The sequence below is a fragment of the Pseudorca crassidens genome, chromosome 2 (genome assembly GCF_039906515.1).
Source record: "Pseudorca crassidens isolate mPseCra1 chromosome 2, mPseCra1.hap1, whole genome shotgun sequence".
NCBI lineage: Eukaryota > Metazoa > Chordata > Mammalia > Artiodactyla > Delphinidae > Pseudorca > Pseudorca crassidens.
The window spans coordinates 139309527-139327648 of record NC_090297.1 but is presented as its reverse complement, the minus strand read 5'-3'; the positions used below and the strand labels follow the sequence as shown (position 1 = coordinate 139327648).

Genomic DNA, 18122 nt, shown 5'->3' with positions numbered 1-18122 from the left:
TGTGGAGAAAAGGGGACCCTCTACACTGTTGGTGGGAATGTAAGTTGGTGCAGCCACTGTGGAAAACGGTGTGGAGGCTCCTCAGAAAACTAATAATGGAATTACCATATGATCCAGCAATCCCACTCCTGGGCATATATCTGGACAAAACTATAATTCAGAAAGATGCATGCACCCTTATGTTCGTAGCAGCACTATTCACAATAGCCAAGACATGGAAACAACCTAAATGTCCATTGACAGATGAATGGATAAAGAAGATGTGGTACATATAGACAGTGGAATATTACTCCACCATAAAAAAGAATGAAATAATGCTATTTGCAGCAACAGCAACATGGATGCAACTAGAGATTATCATACTAAGTGAAATAAGTCAGACAGAGAAAGACAAATACCACAGATATCACTTACAGGTGGAATCTAAAATATGGCACAAATGAACTTATCTGTGAAACAGAAAGAGAATCACAGACATAGAGAACAGGCTGATGGTTACCAAGGGGGAGGGGATTAGGGGAGGGATGGAGTGGGAGGTTGGGGTTAGCAGATGTAGGCTTTTATATGTGGAATGATTAAGCATCAAGTTCCTACTGTATGGCACAGAGAACTATGTTCAATCTCTTATGATAAACCATAATGGAAAATATAAAAAAAAATGTATATATATGTATAACTGAATCACTTTGCTGTACAGCAGTAATTAACACAACACTATAAATCAACTATACTTCAGTATAAAAAAATTGAGGCTCGGAGAGAGGCGCTCAATGTAACACAGCTACTAACTCGCTTTTCACTTTGACTCATTAAGGCTAATGTTTGATTTAGTTGGTTTTAAGTCAGGTTGCACTGAGGGCCTCTTACGTGCTGGTTAGCATTCCTAAAACATCTGTGAAAATGTAGGTTATGTTTGTCTTGAGCTTGCAGTGAGTAGGACGGCTGTTCTGTATGCAGCAGGGCAGGATGGCCCCAGTTAAAGAGTTACAATAGACAACTTGCTTTTGGCTTCTCCTTGATTCCTCAGTTTAGTTTAAGGACCTTCCCTGGGTGGTTGGCTTGGGTGTTTCATCATCAATTTAATTACTAGGGATTACCAAAAACTTTCTATGTGCCAAATGCAGTGCTGAGCACTTTTATTTTACTGTGTTGTTTCATGTAATTAAGACAGCACTATGAGGGCTCCCCTGGTGGCGCAGTGGTTGAGAGTCCGCCTGCCGATGCAGGGGACACGGGTTCGTGCCACAGTCCGGGAAGATCCCACATGCCGCGGAACGACTGGGCCCGTGAGCCACGGCCGCCGAGCCTGCGCATCCGGACGGAGCCTGTGCTCCGCAACGGGAGAGGCCACAACAGTGAGAGGCCCGCGTACCGCAAAAAAAAAAAAAAAAAAAAAAAAAAAAAAAAAGACAGCACTATGAGATTGCTACTCTTTTTTTCTAATTGAAGTATAGTTGATTTACAATATTGTGTTAGTTTTAGGTGTACAGCAAAGTGATTCAATATTTTTGCAGATTATATTCCATTATAGGTTATTATAAGATAAGGGGTATAATTCCCTCTTCTGTACAGTATATCCTTGTTGCTTATCTATTGTATATATAGTAGTTTGTATCTGTTATTACCATACCCCTCATTTGTCCTTCCCCCTTCCCTCTCCCCTTTGGTAACCACAAGTTTGTTTTCTATATCTGTGAGTCTTTCTGTTTTGCATATACATTCATTTGTATTACTTTTTAGATTCCACATATAAGTGATATCATACAGTATTTGTCAGCCTGACATTTCACTAAGAATAATACTCTCCAGTTCCAGCCACGTTGCTGCTAATGGCAGTGTTTCTTTCTTTTTTATGATTGAATGATATAACATCTTAATCCATGAGATTGCTACTCTTGTTGGCTTCATTTTATATGAGGGAAAGTAACTGGTGTGAAGTCCCACTACTAGTAAGTAGCAGAGATGGGACTCTTTAGAGTCAGCCCATGTCTGTCTGACTCCAGAGTCCGTCCTCCTAACTACAGTGGTATTTTGCCCCAACACCAGGCTTTTCTCAAATTGTCAAGATCCCTACACTGGGCATTCCTTTATTTGGGTTTAGATCAGCTTGATCTAAAATCTAGATACATTTTGGGAATTGCTTTAGGTTCTTTTCCTCTTAGAACTTGTGATGTTGTTAGCTGTTTTATTTACATTTTGAACCAGTCTTTAGGTTAATTCCCTTAGGAAGCTGTAATCTCTTTTTTATAAACGCTCCCTGGTGGATGCTGTGCTGATAGTATATGCAGATATTCAAATCACAGAAACATTTTTCTCATACATTGGGAGGGGGTGGTGGCATTGTAGCATCTCAGTATAAGCAGGGCATCCTTGAGGGGGCTTGGTGATGTGGCAGGATGTCAGGTTTCAAGGCTTTGTAGAGCTCATCATAAAATGACATCCACCTCCTTTTATTTAGATCCAATTGCTTGCAAGAGTGCAAAAATTAATCAGAAATTAACTGGCTGCTCTCCTGCGACTAAATAGTGGTTACTTGGATCTTAAGGGCAAATTTTGTTAATCATTTATATGTTTCAGTGAGGTGAGACCATTCTCATTGTGGGGATTCTCAAAGATGTCCCACGCCTATACAAGAAAATTATAGACAAGTGTATAGAATTTTATTCCTTATTCACTGTATAAAAGCTAAAAAAAATAATAACCAATTAGACACATAAAGCCTGAGTATATTAAAGTATTATGCAAATACTGATTAATAGTAATACCATAAACTCACAAAGCAAGCAAAAGTATACCTGATTCAAATTATAGGAACTTTTATTTGCATTTCTACAGAACCTATTATTAGTGGGTATCAAAGCACCTTACAAGTAATAATTATTAAAGCTCATAAATGCAACCAGAAAATGTCATTTTATTGAGGGAATAAGCAAGAATTCCCCTTTGCCTCATATGTATTATGAGATCTAAACGCCTAAACTAAAGAAGGATTTTCCTTATAGAGAGTATTTATACACTGTGGGTGTTTGGGGCAATGATTCCATAGGCATAGAAGTCGGCAGCTATGGATTCAAGTTTCTCATATTGAGTATCTTGATCTATGTGGTTAGAACCCTTCACTTATTTTTGAAATTTTACATGTGTAATAGCTCTAAACAGCTATAAATAAATATAAGTATAAAATATAACATACAGGGCTTCCCTGGTGGCGCAGTGGTTGAGAGTCTGCCTGCCGATGCAGGGGACGCGGGTTTGTGCCCCAGTCTGGGAAGATCCCACATGCCGCGGAGCGGCTGGGCCTGTGAGCCATGGCTGCAGAGCCTGCGCGTCCGGAGTTTGTGCTCCGCAATGGGAGAGGCCACAACAGTGAGAGGCCCGCGTACCGCGAAAAAAAAAACAAAACCATACAGAGCTATAAGTAGCTATGTCCTTATATTTTAATATTTCTCTGTTGACTATAATATCAAATTTGAAAACAAAAATTATGCCAAGTTCACATGAGAGTATTTTAAAATATTTTGGAATGTTATATCAGGTTTATTTTTTCTCAAACTAATATCTTATTCCAAGGACTAACAGCTTGTAAGCACAGTCAGTGTGACCTGTATTTATTTGTGTACTCTGTGGCAAGTCCTTGAAATATTGTGCGAACTTCTCATCTGCTTCAGAATGCCTGTTTGCCCTTTCTCCCCTATTTCTCCTTCTCCTTTCCTGCCTTTGCAATTTCCCTACTTTCTAAAGTTAAGCACAGGTTGGAAAAGCTCAAGAGTATTCCAGTGCCTGACTCTCCCTCTCCCTCCATCTCGAGTCCTCAAGCTCCTCCCACATGATTATTCCTCAGATTTATTTTCTTCTGGTGCTAAGAGGTCATATTGTCGTTGCTGGTCACAGTTGTGAGGCAGCTGTACTTGCATGGTTATATTTCACTGTCACGTAGATTCCAAGAAAAGTGTGGACTAGTGAGCATCTTCCTTTACAGTTAGGATGCTGGAGCCTAGAGAGAATGAGTGACAACTGAGGTCATACAGCTGGTTCACTTCTCTGTCTTCTAGAATTGGGACCAGAATTTAGGTCTTGAGACTCTTAATCCAAAGTTTTTACCTCTACCCCATGGTAGTTATATCATTCTCTGAATCATAAAAAATTTTAGGGACTTCCCTGGTGGTGCAGTGGTTAAGAATCCGCCTGCCATTGCAGGGGACACAGGTTTGAGCCCTGGTCCAGGAAGATCCCACATGCTATGGAGCAACTAAGCCTGTGCGCCACAACTACTTAGCCTGTGTTCTAGAGCTCGCAAGCCACAACTACTGAGCCCTCGTGCCACAACTACTGAAGCTTGTGCACCTAGAGCCCATGCTCCGCAACAATGGAAGCCACTGCAATGAGAAGCCCACGCACCGCACCGAAGAGTAGCCCCAGCTTGCCACAACTAGAGAAAGCCCACATGCAGCAACAAGACCCAACCCAGCCAAAAAATAAATAAATAAATAAAATAAAACAAAAAAATTTTAAAACCAAAAACGTAGGAGCAGAACTAGAAGAAACAGTTTGTTGATTTTATCCAGGGCTGTGGATCAGCAGGACTAGAAGTGGAGCCTTAGGATCTGAAGACAAATGGAGTGATGTGTGTGCAGAGTTGAAATGGTGAACCCTGGGATTATTGTTGTATTGCTGTGTAGGAGAAGTTGAATGACTGGAGGTAGAAGATAATGAAGAGCAAGTTGAAGTGGAGAACAGGGTGAGGTAGAATGGTGGTTGTAGAAGAACTAGGAGGATGGTTGAGTTTATGGTCATGGCAATGGGTTGTTAATGTAAAATGAAGAAAGTTGGTTACTGAATAGATGGTCCTTAAGGACCTCCAAGTCTCTCAGGACGATGCCAGAGGGGGAGGAAGTCATGGCAGCAGGTATCAAAGTCCTCAGGGCATGTGGGCTAATAACAAATCCCTAGGAAGCAGAGGTGTTGGGGAGCCTAGAGGGGTATATATAGAATTATGGAGACAGATGCTACATTTGTAAATTCTCATTTTCATATTTTTCCAGGGAAAACTGAGGCTGCTATCAAAAACTTCAGTCCCTACTACAGTCGCCAGTACTCTGTGGCTTTCTGCAATTATGTACGCAGTGAAGTAGAACAGCAAAGAGATTTAACATCACAATTTTTGAAGACCAAGGTAACCCATGGAATTTGGTTTCCATATTTCTCCCACTGAGGAATGGTTTATAACCCATAATATTTCTGAAATAAACAATAATTTGAATGACAGTTTAAAAAATCTGTTCTCCAGTCATTTCATGCTCAAAAAACTATTTGCCTGGAAGTTAGAACATATGATTTCTTGTTGATGGTGTAATCCACATAAAAAGAAAACGAACACGATTTCAGTTTTACTATGTTTTTGCCACATTGATGCTTTGACGTCAGAAATCTGACTTGCTGTGGTGAAGTACAGTAAAAAAAAAAGTCATAATTTCAGTGCCTCATACTATGGGTGTTTTTATTTTGGTCATTGATCAAATGTGATTTTATCTTCTAAACCTGTAACTTATTCTCTCTCCTTTGCTCCATTATAATAATTATCCACAACCTAAAAAAATATTTATTGACACTATGTGCCAGGCCCTAGTCTAAGAACTTGAGAACAAGACAAATTCTCTGCTTTCCTGTTAATATTCAAATAGAAAACAGACAATAAACAAATGAACATCAGGTTATAAGAAATGCTACAAAGTAAAATAAAGCAGGAGTCTCATTTCAGAGAAGGTGGTCAGTGAAGCCTTCTGTGGAGATGACATCTGAGAAGAAACTAGAGTGAAATAAGAGAGTAGGCTGTGTGAATATCTGTGGGAAGAGTGTTCCAGGCACATGGAACAGAAGTGCAAAGACCTTGCAGCAGTCAGAAGCATAGCAGGAAGGCTAGTGTGCTGAGAGCCATATAAGCAAGGGAGGAGAGCTGAAAAAGGAATGCAGAGTGACCAGATCATGTAGGCCCATAGACCACAATAAAGGTTTTTAAGTGTGATGGGAAGTTATTGGAGGGTATTGAATACAGAGTGACTTATAATTTTAAGTGATCTTTCTGGCCTTTCTATAGAGAATAGACTATGGGGAGGGACATGAGAAGAAACTGGAAACTGGCAAGGAAGACACTGTAGCAGTCCAAGAGAAGGACGATGGCCAATTGGACTAGGGTGGTGATGGAAACAGTTGTGAGAAGAGTCCAAGTCAGAGCTGACAGAACTTGTTGATGGGTTGGGTATGAGATAATAGAAGAAGAGAGAAATCAGTGATGACTTGGCTTTTAGCTTGAACAAATAAGCAGATGGACTTGTCTTTTACTCAGAAGAGTCAGAAGTGGATGGGAATCATTTCACTTTTGGCCACATTATGTTTAAGATACTTATTTCACATACACCCATGGAAATACTGACTAGGTCGTTGAATGCTCTGATTTGGAGCTCAGTGGAGAGGTTGAGGCTAGGGAATAGAAATTTGGGAGTTCTTAGCTCATAACTGGTATTAAAGTCATGGGACATAATCAAGGGAAAGTATAAACAGAGAAAAGGAGAGCTTCCGTGACCAAGTCCTGGCCCCTCCAACATTTGGAGATCAGAAAAAGGAGAAAGATTCAGCAAGATGGACTGACAGAAAAATAGCCTGTGGAGTAGGAAAAAAAAAATCAGGAAAGTGCAATGTGCCAGAGTCAAGTAAAGAAGGGGTTTCAAGAAAGAGGGAGTGATAAGTAGGTCAGGTATTGCTGAAAGTTGACCAATAGATTCAGCAGCGTGGCTTTGTAGGGATAACTAATTGTCATCCCCATAAAACAGTGATTGACAAAATTTGGGGAGTTTGATAAAAATGCAACCTCTGGTCTGTACCCCCAGAGATTCTGATACAGTATCAGTATAGTATAGTATATAGTATATAAGTCTAGGGTGAGGCTGCATTTTTTTTGACAAATATTGTACAACTCCTGTTACATGAATTTCCGAGAGTAGTCAAATTCATATAGACAAAAAGTAGAATAGTAGTAACAAGGGAGTGGGGGTGAGGGAAATAGAGGGTTATTATTTAATTGGCACAGAATTTCAGTTTGTGGTGATAAAAAGGTCTGGAGATAGATAGTGGTGATGGTTGCACAACACTGTGAATATAATTAATGCCACTGAACTGTACACTTAAAAATGGTTAAAACGGTAAACTTTGTGCCATGTGTATTTATTTTACCACAATAAAAAATAACATAAGGAAAAAAAGAATACAATACTTAGGGATACACTTAACCATGTAGATGAAAGAATTGTACACTGAAAACAAAATGTTGCTGAAAGAAATTAAACAACACATAAATAAATGGAAAAGCATCCTGTGTTCATGTGTATTTTACCACAATAAAAAATACTCAATATAATGAAGGACTTAAATTAATAAGATTAAACCGATCAGGATGCAGTAATAAATGGTATGGTAAAAAGACAATAGCAAAATCTCACTGGCTTAAAAACAGTAGTTTGTTTTCCCCTCATATTACATGCCCTACGTGTCCACTGCGTAGATTGCAGAGAGCTGCTCTGCTCCACAGGGTCCTTGCTCAGGGACACAGTTTGACCAAGTCTCCACTATCTGGATGGTTGGTGAGGCGGCATTTTTAACAAGCGTATCAGTTGATCTAAGTGGCCCAGGTTTGGGCTTCCCTGGTGGCGCAGTGGTTGAGAATCTGCCTGCCAATGCAGGGGACATGGATTCGAGCCCTGGTCCGGGAACATCCCACATGCCGCGGAGCAACTAAGCCCGTGCGCCACAACTACTGAGCCTGTGCTCTAGGGCCCGTCAGCCACAACTACGGAAGCCCACATTCCACAACTACTGACGCCTGTGCACCTAGAGCCTGTGCCCCGCAGTGAGAAGCCCGCACACTGCAACGAAGAGTAGTCCCCGCTTGTCCCCCCTGCTCGCCGCAACTAGAGAAAGCCCGTGCACAGCAATGAAGACCCAATGTAGCCATAAATAAATAAATATAAATAAATAAATAAATAAAAGAAAAAAAGTGGCCCAGGTTTAAGAAATGCTGTACCTAAGAACTATAAAGTTCAGCTTATATATGGTTGCAGTCTCATTTTAAGAGGAGAGTGAGGTCCTCTTTTACGTGTTAATGAGTCCATATAGGAGAGCGCCTCATTATCTGCCTCAATATTAAGCCCTGGAATTTATAAAGCTATTTATTTATTTCAACCCTTAGCAGATTCTTAAAAAGATTAGCATATCACTCTTCTCTGTATGGTTCATGTAAATTTTGCTTGAAAGGGGAGGCATGAGTTTCTAAAGGGACTATGGCTTTTTTTATTGAAGTATAGTTGGTTTACAATATTGTTTTAAAGGCACTATAGTGTTTGAATAACATCAGTGTAAAGTCAGTGACACGTGAAAGACAGGAGGCCCATTCCTATATTTTGAGATAATACATGAGGTAGGATGGGAATTACCCCTTACACGGTTAGCCCAACAGAAGACCTAACTAGGTATCTAACAGAGACTTCCCTACAGCACAAATAATAGAAGAGAGAAATCAGTGATGACTTGGCTTTTAGCCGGGGTTATGAACGAGAAATCCCTAGACCTTTAAGTGGAAGAGGTAGAATGAAGGTTTGCTGGCTTGCCTGCTTGTTCTTTAATTAGAGAGTAAACAGAGTCTCCTTGAAGAGCACAAAGGTGGGTTAAGTGTTTTTAGCCTTGGTTCCCAGACCTTTGGATCTGGGGAAACCACTGAACACTGACTCTTGAGGCAGCCCCTGAAGGTTGACAAAGAGGGGAACAGCCTGTTAACTCGCCTGTTTTAATTAACCCTGAGGTATATTCAGGGTGTTGGGATAGATGTCCACAACTTACAGTTAACTGCCTCACTCCCTCTCTTCCACAGAGTTTACCAAGGATTTATTAAGTGCCACAGGTATGCAAGGCATAACCTTGCTACTATAATCCCTTCTAGCATATGCTTCTGTTCTTGTAGGATAATGAAGGGAATGCAAATCACAAAAATATCAATAAGACAAATATTTGCATTTGGTCAGGAGAAGTAGGAAAGGGAAATGTGTAGGGAGGTGGGGGGAAGCAACAATTTCCCCAGGATCTCAGCACAAGATAGTTTCTGAAAATATTCCTTGAAATACTGTGAATAGACTCAGTGGTAGCATGATATGCTATCTTTTGTTGTGACAGTTAATTGCATTCATCTTCTTTAAGCCACCATTGGAGCCTGGAACTGTTTTGTATGAAGCAGAGCTATCACAGTTTGCTGAGGACATAAAGAAATGGAAGGAGAGATATGTTGTGGTTAAAAATGACTTTGCTGTGGAAAGCTATGAGAACAAAGAGGTAAGACATTTCCTTGTTACCACTGATTCTTGCAATTTTCTTAAATGTTGGCTGGGTTGACTGATAAGCCCTCTCCTTTGAGACTGACTGATTCAGTGAGCACTAACAGATTCAGGTATTCATTTCAGTCAACAGATATTTATTGTGGGTTATAGTAGGTTCTAGGCATATCACTGTAGATTAGACAGGTGCTTGCAGTCTAGTGGGCAACGTAGACTTTGAACAAGTAATTGCAAGTGAGTGTAAAGATAGAAGGTTATACTGAGTGGCCAGTGCGGGAGCCTTTCCTATGATCACTGGGCCTCGAGGCCTGTCTTAGTCACCTCCCTGATATCTCTCCCTCTCTGCTCTGTGTCTCCATGTCTTCCCACTCTTAAGCCTCCTCTGGCAGAGGAATTATTTATTAAGATTGTGACTGGATTTGCATGGGTTCCTAAAAATTCAGAACTTTTCACTTACTTTATTTCACTTCTACGTATGAATTTTTTTCACTAGCTTTTTCCTGGTTATCTCATTTTTTCCCTTGTCTGTAAAATGTGGAGAGATGAGATAGCATATGTACAGTGCCTAGCACCTGAGAGGACCTTAGTTTTTATTGGTTCCCATTTCTTTCCCCATCAAGGGAGGTAATGTGGTGTAAATGAAAGAACATTGGACAGAGAATTTGGAAAACTAAAATTGAGGTCAGGCCTCCATTAAACTAGAGTGTGAGGCTGAATGATCCCACTGATTCCTTCCAGGTCTCATACTGTACACATATTCAGTCTACATAGATTCTCAAGCTCCCTTTGAAATGAATAGTTACTATTTATGGGTTAAAGTTAGTAACATATTTAAAACTCTGCACTCTTCACTCTAAGTTCAAAACTAGTCAGGACATCCTCTGCAGATACTCTGAGTAATTACCCCTGATGCTAAACCTTTAGGAAGAGGCTTCAGGCTGACAGATAATGTGTCTCCTTCCAATTTTTGATGGAAAATAGAAATAAAATATAATACAAACTTATTATACCACCTACCAGGCAGTACTCGAGTGCTTTCTTGGGTAGTCTTATTCTTTTCAACATTTGTTAAGCCAGTATCTTCTCTGCTTGATCTATTTTAGGATTTTAGTCAACATTTGATTTGCTCGCTGAAGCAAATGATCAATACAGTACAAATAATGATAATAATAACAAATCACTTTAGATTTCATATGGCCCGTTATACTGTCCTCTCAGGGAAGCTTGAGAAGAGGCAGTGTAGCCTAATGGTTAATATTATGCACTTTGAATCACACCTTTACCAGTTACCAGATGTGTGTCCTTGCATAAGTTATAAATCTCCTTGAGCCTCAGTTTTCTCATCTGTAAAATGGTGAGCATGATTCCTTCATCACAATGTTGTTGTGAGGATTAAAGACATGAATGCATTGAACCCCTTAGCATATGGCCAAGTGCTGGCAGAGCCCAATATAGAGCAGTTGTCAGCATGACAACTAACTAATGTGGAGGAAACACTCATAGAACTCACTCTTGTACTTATTAAGGTTTTCACCACATTCGGCACTAATGGAAGTTTCATTTTAAATCAAATTTTGGTGGTTTTTTTCCCCTTTTCATTTTTTTACGCTTGCTCCCTCAACTTGCAATTTATGGACTATTTTGCTTTCTTTACTTTGCTCATCATTTTCAGGTGAACTTGTTCCGATTGTTAAGATATAGTCACTGAATTTGGTAATAACCAATTTTTTTTTTACACTTGGAAGAAAAATGCCCATGCAGTGTGCCATAATTCCTTAAAGTTTTAATGATATCCTGCTTTTTAATTACAGAAGGTTTTTAAAAAAAATTATACCTAAGAGGTATACATTAAGTTTCTATCTATAAACTGCCTATTCTTTTATTGAGAATCCAGTTTTGGCTGGTAATTGAGGAGGAAAAAAACGAGCATTCTCATTCTCACTTCCTACTTCCTATACACTTGCGCTGGGGCTGGACAAACCCAGGTATGAATCCTGGATTTGTCACCTACTCACCACTGGGTCATTGGCAAGTTATTTAACCTCTCTGAGCTTCATTTTTCTCGTTTATAAAATGGAGATAATGTCTGATTCACAATGCTGGGGGTTTTTGGGGGTTTTTTTTGCGGTACGCGGGCCTCTTACTGCTGTGGCCTCTCCCGTTGCGGAGCACAGGCTCCGGACGCGCAGGCTCAGCGGCCCTGGCTCACGGGCCCAGCCGCTCCGCGGCACGTGGAATCCTCCCGGACCGGGGCACGAACCCATGTCCCCTGCATCGGCAGGCGGACTCTGAACCACTGCGCCACCAGGGAAGCCCCACAATGCTGTTTTGAGGATTAAATAATATAATATATAATGTTTATTAAAGCCTAGATTAGGCCTGTTTTCACAGATAACACAATTCACATTTGAGGCCAATCTGAATCAACCTGTTCCTAGACTTTCTCAAAATCACACCATTTTGGATTCTTCTCTCTTCTGCTCTGGGTCCTGATGTGCTTGGGCACTTGATTAGTAGTTCTTACAAGAATGAAAACAATCTTCTTAGGTATACAAGAGTTTGTTTTGTTTGGGTTTCTTCAGTCACTATCTTATTGATGCAGAACGAGTCTTGCTACTTGCAGAATGTGCGTTTACTCTGATTTTATGGCCCTGATCAACATTATTTTAGTTATTCGCGAGTACACTACAGATTTTGGGTCCCACAGTTTCGTGGTTTCAGTTCTCAACTTGCTTTTAGCTTGTTAGTCTCAAAATTTTCCCTTGACTTATGCCCTCCCATCAGATGTACATACTTACATTTTATCTTATCTGCATGTCCATGTGAGTATATCTGTTTAACCAACTGCTTCACTGCTTTAGCGATGCTCTGTACCCCTTTTACATTTCTCAAACAGCAGAGCTTTTTGTGTGCTGGCCGGAATTTGTTCTGATGTCATGTCTTGGTATCACACTTCCATCCCAGATCATTTTACTGCAAAACAGTCTCACGCCTGAGGGCAAAGTGGTGGTATATTTTATCATGGTTACATTTTTATGTTTCTGGTAAAAATCCTTGGCAACCATAATTGAAGTTACATGCCCCACAGTCTCATCTGTCATTAGTCTCCAAGAATTTTGTGTGGTAAATGTCTGTATGCGTCATCATCCTTTTGGTTATTAGAATGATTCAGGCGCTAGCATCTGAAATGATAAGTGTGGTGCAGAATTTCTGAAGTTACTGAGATTATGTTTCACCCCCTTTGAGAAACATATCTACAGTGAATCTCCCTGAGATTAGGGACTCTGACTTACCATCTTGTGACCGTCACACAAAAGTATTAAAGTACTACCCACAAGTAGCAAGGTCGCAAAACATTTTCTTCACCCTTGGGGCCAGGAGGGGCTGTGACCCACATGGGGGTCAAGTAAAGCTCTACCCTGACTGAAGTGATTGGTCTAGTCTAGAGCTGGTCACATGATCACAGCCAGAAAAAAAAAGCTACATTAATCAAAACAGCGTGATATTGGCACAAAAACAGACATATGGATCAATGGAATAGAATAGAGAGCCCAGAAATAAACCCACACACCTACAGTCAATTAATCTTCGACAAAGGAGGCAAGAATATACAATGGAGAAAAGTTATTCTCTTCAGCAAGTGGTGATGGGGAAATTGGATAGCCGCATTTAAATCAATGAAGTTAGAACACACCCTCACACCATATATAAAAATAAACTCAAAATGGCTTAAAGACTTAATTATAAGACTTAACACCGTAAAACTCCTAGAAGAGAAAATAGGCAAAACATTCTCTGACATAGATCATACCAATGTTTTCTTAGGTCAGTCTCTCAAGGCAATAGAAACAAAAGCAAAAATAAACAAGTGGGACTGAATCAAATTTATAAGCTTTTGCACAGCAAAGGAAACCATAAGCAAAACGAAAAACCAACCTGTAGAGTGGGAGAAAATATTTGCAAATGATGCAACTGACAAGGGATTAATTTCCAAAATATACAAACAGCTCATATAGCTCAATATCAAAAAAAGAAAAAAAAAACCCAATCAAAATATGGGCAAAATATCTAAATAGACATTTCTCCAAAGAAGACATGCAGGTGGCCAAAAGGCACATGAAAAGATGCTCAGCATTGCTTATTATTAGAGAAATGCAAATCAAATCTACAATGAGGTATCACCTCACACCAGTCAGAATGGCCATCATCAAAAAGTCTATAAATTATAAATGCTGGAGAGGGTGTGGAGAAAAGGGAACCCTCTTGCGCTGTTGGTGGGAATGTAAATTGGTGCAGCTGCTATGGAGAACAGTATGGAGGTTCCTTACAAAACTAAAAATAAAGTTACCATATGATCCAGTAATCCCACTCCTGGGCACATATCCAGAGAATCTCTAATTTGAAAAGATACATCCACCCCAGTGTTCGTAGCAGCACTATTTAAATAGCCAGGACACGAAAGCAACCTAAATGTCCATGACATGAATGGATAAAGAAGATGTGGTGTATATATACAATGGAATATTACTCAGCCATAAAAAAGAATGAGGTAATGCCATTTGCAGCAACATGGATGGACCTAGAGATTATCATACTCAGTGAAGTAAGTTAAAGTAAGATAAATATACAGTATCACTTATGAGGAATCTAAAAAAATGATACAAATGAACATATTTACAAAACAGAAATAGACTCACAGACATAGAAAACAAACTTATGGTTACCAAAGGGGGAAAGGGGAAGGGACGGATAAATTAGGAGTTTGAGATTAACAGATACACACTACTATACATAAAATAGATAATCAATGAGGACCTACTGTATAGCACAGGGAACTGTATTCAGTATCTTATAATAACCTATGATGGAAAAGAATCTGAAAAAGAATATATATATATATATGTAACTGAATCACTTTGCTGTACATCTGAAACTAGCACAACATTGTAAATCAACTATACTTCAATTAAAAAAAAATTTTTCTTAAGATAAAAAAAAGAAAAAGGGGCTCGGATTGGTGGCTCCTGACTTGAAATCTCCACAGCACAGGTCCGGTTTCAGGCACATTTGGATCCACAGCTCCAGTGATATCAGAACTCAGTTTGTTCTTTCTTCCATCTCAGATCTTTGCCTTCATTCAGCCTGACTTCCCTAACAGGCCACAATCTCCACTGTCAGGCTCCTTCACAGTCCTCCACAGTAACAAGATGGTGGTGGTGTCCTGTTCTCACCTCCTCGCAGAGCTGAGGCTTTCCTGTCAGCCCCTCTTGCAAGGCCTGAAGCTCACTCTGATTGGATTGAATCAGGTCATGTGACTGACCCTGACCCAATCACTGCAGCCAGGATATAGCCAGTGGAATCTATAAGAGCTGTTCTCGCTGGCCCTGGGACAAACCCTAACTCTCACTCTGATTGGACATGCTGAGGTCATGTGACCTTCCCTGACACAATCACTGCAGCTATAACATAGCCAGTGGAAAGTGTAATAGCCTTTCTTCCTTTGGTCCTGGAGCAAGTCCTGATGCTGTCTCTGACAGAGGCTTCCAGTGCAAAACATATTTTTTGAATAAATGCCTCTTACTCGTTGACATAGTGTGGGAATTTCTATCTCTGAGTATATTTGTCTATTTCTAATATTCCTGATATTTTCCAAAAATCCAAATGAGGAAAAAATCCACTCACTTATGCCTTTCCTTTCCCAGGCCTATCAGAGAGGAGCTCCCCCTAAAAGCCGAATTCTTCCAGCTGGTGGCAAGGTGTTAACCTCAGAAGATGAATACGGTTTATTATCTGATCGACATTTCCCAGACCCCATTGGTGAGTTGCAGAACATTCCTTCCCAAGACAAAATTCCTAAACATGTTTTGTTTAGCTAGATCAGTGCTTCTCAAGGGGAGGGGTGATGATTTCACTCTTCAGGGACAGTTGGCTGTGTCTGGAGACATTTTTGGTTGTCACAACTTGGGAGGATCATGCTACAGGCATTTAGTGGGTAGAGGCCAGTGATGCTCGCTAAACCACCCCTGACAATGAAGAATTATCTGGCATTAAATATCAGTAGTTGCCAAGGTTGAGAAACCCTGGGCTAGACACACATTCTCCATAGGCAAATGGAAGATATAATTTCTCTAGTTCAGGTAAACATTGTAACAATTCTGTTACTTTAAATCATATTTGGTAATACACAAGTCAGTCACTGTGCTCCTAGCGCATGGAAAATATACCATTGGTCAGGCATCTTGAAGCTTTGGAACATCTTGCAAGCTTTACACAAGACAGCAGAAATAAATATGTAGGGCCCAGTCTGTGAAATGTATAATCCCATCTTTCAGTAAGACCTGTCAGAGAATATTATTTTTCTAATTTTAGGATGCTATGCAATAAAATATCCTAAATCAACAAAATGGTTTTAACAAGCATTACAGTAACTCATAGCTACTGTGTAAAAAAGCATTGCATTAATTAGCATATCTTTAATAATAGCTGAATGCTGCCGTGGAAAGAGCATTGAACTGAGAATTTGAAGGCTGGATTTTTATCTAGTTCTATCTGTGACGCTCATCAAGCATTTTCCCTAGCTGTTGCTGAACCTCTCTGATTTCTGTTTCACCTTGAAATTGAACATCTAGAAGGATATTACCAGCTCTAACATACTTTGATTCTCATTCATTTCACTTTTTCCATGTAGAGAGTGTGATGGATAATATTCAGACGAAATAGAGCGTTTCATAGAGATTCATGAACTGTGGATAATGTAATAACACCATCTGGCTTTGTGTAAATCACACTGCACAGTAATTACTTAGTTTCTTGGAGAGAACCCTGGTTCTTATTAATAGGTATAATCATTTCACTGGAATTTATGGAGAAAATATAAAATTATTTTATCAATTGTTATTTCAGTGCAGAATGCTTAGTGTTTTTAATGACACTGTTATAGGATTAGTACATGAACCATAAACCTAGATTAACAAACTCTTACTAAGTAATTCAAGCTAAAACAACACTTTATGTACACTATACGTATTATTGTATTTTAACATCTACTTACATGTTATCTTGGCTTTGGAGCTGCCACTTAGAAATGGGGATGCCAATACGTTGACTCTTTAGAACCACTTCAAAAGAACTTTCCAATGAAATCAGTCAGAACTGACAATACGTTTATTGATTTATTGATGAAATATATCAGAAGGAATGAAAAGGAATAAAAAACACAAGGCCTGTGTGACTAGTGCCATTTGGCCCAGGGCTTCAGACTGGACATTTCAAAGACTTTTTAAATTGTATGTTGTGCCCTTCTCAGTTTTAAAAATAGAATATTCTACAGTAGATCATTTGTGTTATCCTTATACTCAACTCAGAAAAAATGCAGACTAACGGTATCTGGAAAATTGTTGTAAAATGTTAAATGAATGATAACAAGAGGCTAATAGGAATGAATTTTATGGGGCTTCCTAAGGCTTTTTTAAATGTAAGTGGTGAATGTTGCTTTTAATTGTTTGTACAAAATTGTGACATCTTGGAAAGGGCAAGGAGAGTGTTTTCACAAAACTATGTTAGCAGGAATCACACTGTTAACAGCAGTGTGATTCTAATTTTATTGGAAAGAATAAAGGCACAATAAAGATGGGAGAAATTAACCTCACTAGAGGTAAAGCACTGGAGGTTTATCAATATAGGTCTTCTTTACACAGTAGTGTGCTAAGATGATGTTCAAAAATGGTCCCATGTTTTGCTAAAATGATTCACTTGTTTGGCATTTTATTAGCTAGAATCTACTTTTGTTGCACACAACAAAAATCTCAAAGTAAATACATATGTTTTTATTTTCTTGCTAAAAATATTTGGATATTACCAGTACAGGCTGGTGTGGCAGTTCCATAAAGGTCAGGGACTCTTTTTAGCGTTCTGCCCCTTTATCTCTGGGTTGTGGCCCAGATTTACATAGTCCGAGGTGGCTGCTGGAACTCCAGCCATGGCTTTCTCATTCCAGACAAGAGGAAGGAGAAAAGATGAGGAGGCCGGCACATTCCCTCTCCTTAAGGATGCTTCTAGGAAGTCTCACTGCCACTTACATTTCATTGGCCAAAACATAGTGGCTGTGACACACGAAACCGCAATGGAGGCTGGAAATGTAGTCTTTATTGTATGCAGGCACTTGCTAAACTAAAAATCAGGGGTTTTGTTACTGAGAAAGAGGAGAGAATAGAGATGTGTCACAACTAAGAGGTCTCTACTACAGCATTCAAGCATTTATTCATTTGTTGTCTTTCATGTGTCGATTCATTCTTATGTTATCATGTGCCAGGCATTTTGCTAGGGACTGGTGGGCCGAAGTTTGTGCTCCCAGTGCATCTGACTCTGTTACTTTCAGAAACAGAATTCCAATGTATGCCCCAGGAAATCTATTCTTTATCTAAGCCAATCTTGATTTATTCATTTGCCAGTAGCAAGACTCAGTTCCGGAGCCTTCCTTAGGGTTATGATCCATTTCTTGCTATGCCCAGTGCTTTCAGTTGCCTCTTACTGGGTCCCTCTTCCCTTGCTTTCCTTGAGATTGTGCCCATTATGTAGGCTGAGAGCACAGAACTAATTTTTTCTTCTGCTTGTTTTCCGTGGCTCTGGAACTAAGCTGGGGCTCATTTATCCTAGTGCAGTATCATAGAATTGGAATGCACGGAGGGGAATAAAGTTTAGACAGGGGATCTGAATGATAAGGGGTTAACGTCAGTTTCTTGGAATTGA

General features: G+C 39.7%; 1 protein-coding gene across 2 annotated transcripts in view; it reads left to right on the top strand.

The window, feature by feature from the left end:
* Positions 1–18122, top strand: part of NIBAN1 (niban apoptosis regulator 1) — a 161448-nt gene that overhangs the window by 59769 nt on the left and 83557 nt on the right. For both annotated transcript variants that reach the window (XM_067728909.1, XM_067728908.1), the window contains exons 2-4: positions 5043–5173; positions 9241–9372; positions 15077–15191. In XM_067728909.1, coding sequence (XP_067585010.1) covers positions 5043–5173; positions 9241–9372; positions 15077–15191 — 378 coding nt within the window. The remainder of the gene's footprint in view (positions 1–5042; positions 5174–9240; positions 9373–15076; positions 15192–18122) is intronic.